Source organism: Lepus europaeus, chromosome 12 (assembly GCF_033115175.1).
Source record: "Lepus europaeus isolate LE1 chromosome 12, mLepTim1.pri, whole genome shotgun sequence".
NCBI classification, from domain to species: Eukaryota; Metazoa; Chordata; class Mammalia; order Lagomorpha; family Leporidae; genus Lepus; species Lepus europaeus.
The window spans coordinates 1151746-1158139 of record NC_084838.1 but is presented as its reverse complement, the minus strand read 5'-3'; the positions used below and the strand labels follow the sequence as shown (position 1 = coordinate 1158139).

General features: G+C 70.0%; 1 protein-coding gene across 1 annotated transcript; it reads left to right on the top strand.

The window, feature by feature from the left end:
* Positions 1-2690: 2690 nt before the first annotated feature.
* Positions 2691-6394, top strand: GLT6D1 (glycosyltransferase 6 domain containing 1). The gene is made up of 4 exons (XM_062208362.1): positions 2691-2764; positions 4983-5027; positions 5429-5566; positions 5725-6394. The coding sequence occupies exons 1-4, from the start codon at positions 2691-2693 to the stop codon at positions 6392-6394; spliced, it is 927 nt and encodes a 308-aa protein (XP_062064346.1).

Here is a 6394-nt window from a genome sequence, read left to right as displayed (position 1 = left end):
GGGCCAGTCAGGGAGACGCGGGGGGCCAGGTCAGGGAGGTGTGGGGGTGGCCGGGTCAGGGAGACATGGTGGGGCCGGGTCAGGGAGACGCGGGGGGGGCCGGGTCAGGGAGACGCGGGGGGGGCCGGGTCAGGGAGACGCGGGGGGGGCCAGTCAGGGAGACGCGGGGGGCCAGGTCAGGGAGGTGTGGGGGTGGCCGGGTCAGGGAGACATGGTGGGGCCGGGTCAGGGAGACGCGGGGGCCGGGTCAGGGAGGCGTGGGAGTGGCCGGGTCAGGGAGACGCGGGGGGGCCAGGTCAGGGAGGCATGGGGGTGGCCGGGTCAGGGAGACGTGGGGGGCCGGGTCAGGGAGACGCGGGGGGGCCGGGTCAGGGAGACGCGGGGGGCCGGGTCAGGGAGACGCGGGGGCCGGGTCAGGGAGACGTGGGGGGGCCGGGTCAGGGAGACGCGGGGGCCGGGTCAGGGAGACGCGGGGGGGCCGGGTCAGGGAGGCGTGGGGGGGCGGATCAGGGAGACGCGGGGGCCGGGTCAGGGAGACATGGGGGGGGCCAGGTCAGGGAGACGCGGGGGGCCGGGTCAGGGAGACGCGGGGGGCCGGGTCAGGGAGACGCGGGGGGTGGCCGGGTCAGGGAGACATGGGGGCCGGGTCAGGGAGACATGGGGGGGCGGGGTGCAGGAGACGCGGGGGGCCGGGTCAGGGAGACGCGGGGGCCGGGTCAGGGAGGCGTGGGGGGGCGGATCAGGGAGACGCGGGGGCCGGGTCAGGGAGACATGGGGGGGCGGATCAGGGAGACGCGGCGGCCGGGTCAGGGAGGCGTGGGGGGGCCGGGTCAGGGAGACGCGGGGGGGCGGGTCAGAGAGACATGGGGGGGCCAGGTCAGGGAGACCCGGCGGCCGGGTCAGAGAGGCTCCATCCGCGGGGGCAGGAGCAGCCTCAGCCTCTGCTGGAAGCGCTGTGGCAAGAGCGGCTGACTTCTCCCTGCGGGGAGGCCCGCCCCGTGTGAGCCTGTGTGAGCCTGTGTCCCGTGTGTGCCTGTGTCCCGTGTGTGCCCGTGTGTGCCCCGCGTGTGCCTGTGTGTGCCCGTGTGTGGCCGTGCCCTGTGTGTGGCCGTGCCCTGCGTGTGCCCATGCCCCGTGTGAGCAGGTGCCCCATGTGTGCCCGTGTCCTGCGTGAGCTAGGGCCCCGTGTGAGCCTGTGTCCTGTGTGTGCCCGTGTACTGCGTGAGCTGGGGCCCCGTGTGAGCCGGTGTCCCGTGTGTGCCCGTGTCCTGCGTGTGCCCGTGCCCTGCGTGAGCTGGGGCCCCGTGTGAGCCGGTGTCCCCTGTGTGCCCGTGTGTGCCTGTGCCCCGTGTGTGCCCGTGTGTCCCGTGTGTGCCCGTGCCCCGTGTGTGGCCGTGCCCTGTGTGTGCCCGTGCCCTGCGTGTGCCCGTGCCCTGCGTGAGCTGGGGCCCCGTGTGAGCCTGTGTCCCGTGTGTGCCCATGTCCTGCGTGTGCCTGTGCCCTGCGTGAGCAGGTGCCCCATGTGAGCCAGTGTGCCGCATGTGCCCGTGCCCCATGTGTGCCCGTGCTCCGCGTGAGCGGGTGCCCCATGTGAGCCGGTGTGCCGCATGTGCCCGTGCGGTGCATCCCGGGCCTGGCAGTGACCCGGGGGCACGTGTGGCCACAGGGCCTGGTTCAGCAGGGTGCTGCCATGGATGTCACGGAGACCTGCGCCACGGTGGAGGGACCACGAGGCCAGTTTGTCCCCGTACCTGGTCCTCAGAGTCGCTGGAGGGGGACCCCACGTTGCTGGGAGGGGGGGGCCTGCAGCAAGGCCCCATGAGTCCCCGTGCGCACAGGGGCCCCTCAGCGCCCCTCCCCAGTGTGAAAAGGCCAAATGTGTTTGTTCTGGTTACAGACAGGGGTTCGCGGTCTGGGGGTCCTGGACAGAAGCCAGCTCACAGGTGCGCAGGGCTGGGCCAGGGCGGGAGCCCAGAGCTGTTTTACGCTGTCGCGGGTGCTGCCCTGGGCCATCCTGCGTCTGGTCGCACACAGAACCTGACGCTCGCATCATCAAAGGGTCTGGCGACATCACCAGCGGCAGAATCCTGGCCACAGCCCGGTGGGGACCCCAGGAGAAGACGCAGGCACTGGTCTGTGCGGACGTCGGCCGCTGGCTCTCGGCGCCCCCTACCGCCAGGTGAGGGAACTCTGACGGGCGGCGTTGAGGTCCAGCCTCTGGGGGACCGGACCCTGACCTTGACCTCAGAGGGGCGGACAGAGGCAGCACCAGGCTGCTGGGATGGCCACGGGGACGAAGCCACGCAGGAGGCCACGGGAGAAGCCGGCGGATGTGCCGGCTTACCGGGTGATGGGCGCGTGGAGGGGGTGGGCTTGGAGAGCGAGAACCCCACAGGAGCAGCTGCCCGCGGGCGTTGGGAGGGAGTCGCTGAGCAGTGGAGGGTGGGCCCCCCAGCCCTAACTCGGCCCTGGGTCCCGGTCCTGAGTCCTGCGTGGGGCAGGACCCCCAGTTCCGGGGAGACCTTGCTGCACCCCACTCCCCACTCTGGATGCTCCGGGCAGGGGTTGGGGCACTCGTCCTGACCCGCAGAGACTTCGCACCCCCCTCCGCGGGACCATTCTAGAAGCAAGCCCTCGGGGTTGGTGCCCGTTTCGAGGTGTCTCACTGCGCCCTCCCTCCCCCAGGCGGGATGAATTCTAGGAGGAGGGCGCTGCTGCTGGCGGCTCTGGTCCTCGCGCTGCTGCTGGCCCAGCGCTGCCGCAGGTAACCGAGCGGATCCAGATCCGGGCGCGTGCGGCAGAGCCGGGCGGGGCGCAGGGGTCTCCCCGCCGCGGGGCTGGGCTCCGTCCCACAGCTGGGGCCCCAGGTCTGGCCCGCGTGGAGTGAATCGGAGCACACAGTAAGGCCGCGTGGGGGACGCGGGCTGTGCCACTCCCGGCGTAAAGTGGGGCGCGCGGTCTGCGACGCCTCGGGAGCCGGACACCGGCTCAGAGTCGCCGCCCTGCACGAGGCTGCCACCCGGGTCCGGGTCCCCGGCTCCCGCTTCCTGCCTGTCTCCTGCTCCCGAGCCTGGAGGAGTGGCGGGTGACGCTCAAGTGCTCGGCCCCCCCACCCACGCAGGAGGCCAGTGGGGTCCCCAGCTCCGGCCCCGCGCCCCGAGGAGCGGGCGGAGGATTTGTCTTTCTGCCATCGACTGAGTACGTGGATAAAGGAGCCGCCGTGCCCTGTGGGGTGAAAGCCGCAGAGCGCCCCTTGAGATGGGGGGGGGTCACAAGGACCCCCCGGAGTTTGATGGACAGCTGGAAGGGGGGAGCCGGAAGTCTCCGGGAGAAGGGTGGAGTCAGGGACACGCACACGCATGGGCCCCAGAGGCGTGAGCAAACCCCGGACGCTCGTCACGCGTCCCACGTGTGGAGTGACAGCCATTAGGCCGGCTGCGGGCACGTGCGGGCTCTGTGAAGCCGCCAAGCCCCTCTCGTCTGTGGGGCTCAGATGTTGGCGCCGTGCAGCTCCTCGCGGCCGTGGCGGGCACCGCGGTCCCCGGATGCTGCCGGAACCACGGCTGGGCCACTGTGACCGCACACGCGTGTGGCGAAGGACTGGCGCCCAGACCTGCACACGGGCGGCCCTTGGAACTCCAGAGTGAGGAAGCAGAACCCAGCGTAGAATCAGGCAAAAGAACCCAGCGGCTGCCTGGTGTCACCAGAGACGCGGCTGGGCCACCACGGTGAGGGCGGCGGGAGCTGGGGCACAGCGGCGCGGCCCCCATAGGCCTGGGGGCCGGAGGGAACGAGCCTCCTGGGCAGACCCCAACTGCGCGGCTGGGACGGCTCCTGGGACTGTGGGTGCTTGTAAAAGCCGCAGGGCAAGCCAGCGTCCCGGCCGGCGTCCCAGCCGGCGTCCCAGCCGGCGTCCCGGCCGGCGTCCCGGCCAGCATCCCCGCCGGCGTCCCGGCCACTGTGCAAGGCAGCCCAGCCACACCATGCTGGTGGCAGAGGTGAGAGTAGAGAGGCTGCAGCGAAAATGTCATGAAACGCGAGGACCCCAGAAAGACATCGGCACAGACAGACACAGCACAGACACAGCACAGCTGGGTCTGTCAGCTGATTGTCCTGACAAGCCCCTCCCTGAGTGCCAGTCCAGGTCAAGGGGCCCAGTGCGTCGGCCCTTCCTCCTCGCAGGCTGTGTGTGGCCGCTGCCAGCGTTCTGAGCACTTCCGAGGGGCCTGGGGTGAATGCTGGTGCCTCGTGGGTTGGGTATTCAATGCGCCAGAAGGCTCATCAGGTCCTGGACCCTTTAAGCTGAAGACTCTAGTCATGTAGTTTTAAGTTTAATTTATTTGAACTGCAGGGTAGGGGGGGAGTGGAGAGAGAGAGAGACAGAACCCATCAAACCTAGAGAGATTTACAGAGGGCAAGGCTTAGCCAATCAAACCCGAGATGGGGCAGGGAGAGAGAAAGAGAGAGAGAGAGAGAGAGAGAGAGAGAGAGAGAGATCGTCCATCTGCTGGTTCACTCCCCAAATGCTTGGAACAGCCAGGACTGGACCAGGCCGAAGCCAGGACTGGAGCTCCATCCGGGTCTCCCACGTGGGTGCAGGGTCCATGCATTTGGACCATCTTCTAGGGCTCTCCCAGGCATTAGCAGAGAGCTGGGTTAGAAGGGGTGCAGCTGGGGCTTGAACCAGTGCCCACACGGGATCCTGCGTCAGAGGCACCACCAGCGCAGCACAACCCTGCTTTCTGCTTTCACGAAAGCCTTCCTCCCAGCACCCGAACTCCTCCTCCCTGTCCCGCCTGGGTCCAGCCTCCTCCCGCGTGCCCCTCCCTGGGAGGAGCTCCCCCGAGCCAGCTGCCCTCAGTCACTGCCCAGCGGCACCTGCCGCGGGGGGACTGTCACTCGTGGGGTGGCGGCTCCTGGGGCCTTGGCTGAATGCGCGTGGGGCGGGGCATCCTGGGATAACCCAGCCCTCTCTGTCCCAGGAGTCACGACCGGGAACTGCGGCTCTCGGACTGGTTTGAACCACGGTAAGGCCCGACGCACCTGCTCGGTTTGGGGGAACGGGGAGTGGCGGCGGCCGGGGTGTGGCTGTGCAGGGGGTGTCCCGGGGCTGCAGACGTGGGGCTGTTGGGACGGGCGGTTCGGCTGACGGCTCCTGGCTCTGCCGCATGGGGTGGTCTCTGTGGAGGCCCCTCCCTGGGGGAGCCCCGCCCCCACGCTGGCTGGGGTAGCCGCTGTCTCAGTTCCTGACCTACAGCCTGGGGCTGCTGTACGTGGCATTTGGTGTCAGCCATTGTACAACTCCCCCAGTGTGCACTGTGGGATAAACGTCTGGGGGGGGGGGCCTGTGCGAGGCCGGGCGGGGGCTGCGGGGGGGGGGGGTGTCTGAGCCCCGCCCGGCCCAGTCCGGTCCTCGGATGCTGCGCAGGATGCGTCCCGACGTGGTCACCACCACCGCCTGGCTGGCTCCCGTGGTGTGGGAGGGCACCTTCAACAGGCAGGCCCTGGAGAAGTTCTACCGAGGGCGCAACCTCACGGTGGGCTTGGCCGTGTTTGCTCCGGGCAGGTGGGTGCCGCCGGCTGCCCGCTCCCCCGTGTGTGTGCGGGGGGATGAGAGTGAGCACCCCCAGGCTTCCCCAGCCTCCCAGGAGTCCCTGCCCCCGCCCCCGGCTCCGCCCCTCCCAGGCGCCCTCCTGCCTGACCCCGCCCACCGGGGGCCCCCAGGTTCGTGGACCAGTCCCTGCAGCTGTTCCTGCGCTTGGCGGACGCACACTTCATGGCCGGCCACCGCGTGATCTTCTACGTGATGAGCGACGGCCTGGTGCGGCTGCCGGAGCTGCAGCTGGGCCCCCTGCGCTCGGTGCGCGCGCTGCAGCTGGGCCGGGAGCCCTGGCGGGGGGACCTGCACCTGTGGCGCATGCAGAGCCTGGGCGCGCACATCGTGGACCACATCGGGCGCGAGGTGCACTTCCTGTTCAGCGTCACGGCGGACCAGCAGTTCCAGGGCCACGTCGGGGTGGAGACGCTGGGCGCCTCGGTGGCCCAGCTGCACGGCTGGTGGTACTTCCGCCGCACCAGGAACTTCCCGTACGAGCGCCGGCCCCACGCCGCCGCCTACATCCCCTTCGGGCAGGGCGACTTCTACTATGACGGAGCCCTGGTGGGCGGCACGCCGCAGCGCCTGCTGGACCTGGTCGAGGCCTACCTGCAGGGCGTGGTGCAGGACTGGGACCGCGGCCTCAACAGCACCTACGAGAGGCACCTCAACAAGTACTTCTTCCTACACAAGCCCGCCAAGCTGCTGTCCCCCGAGTACGGCTGGGACACCACCTTCAGCCCGCCCCCGCAGGTCCACTACGTGAAGGTGGCCCAGCACCCCAGGCGCGACTGGTGA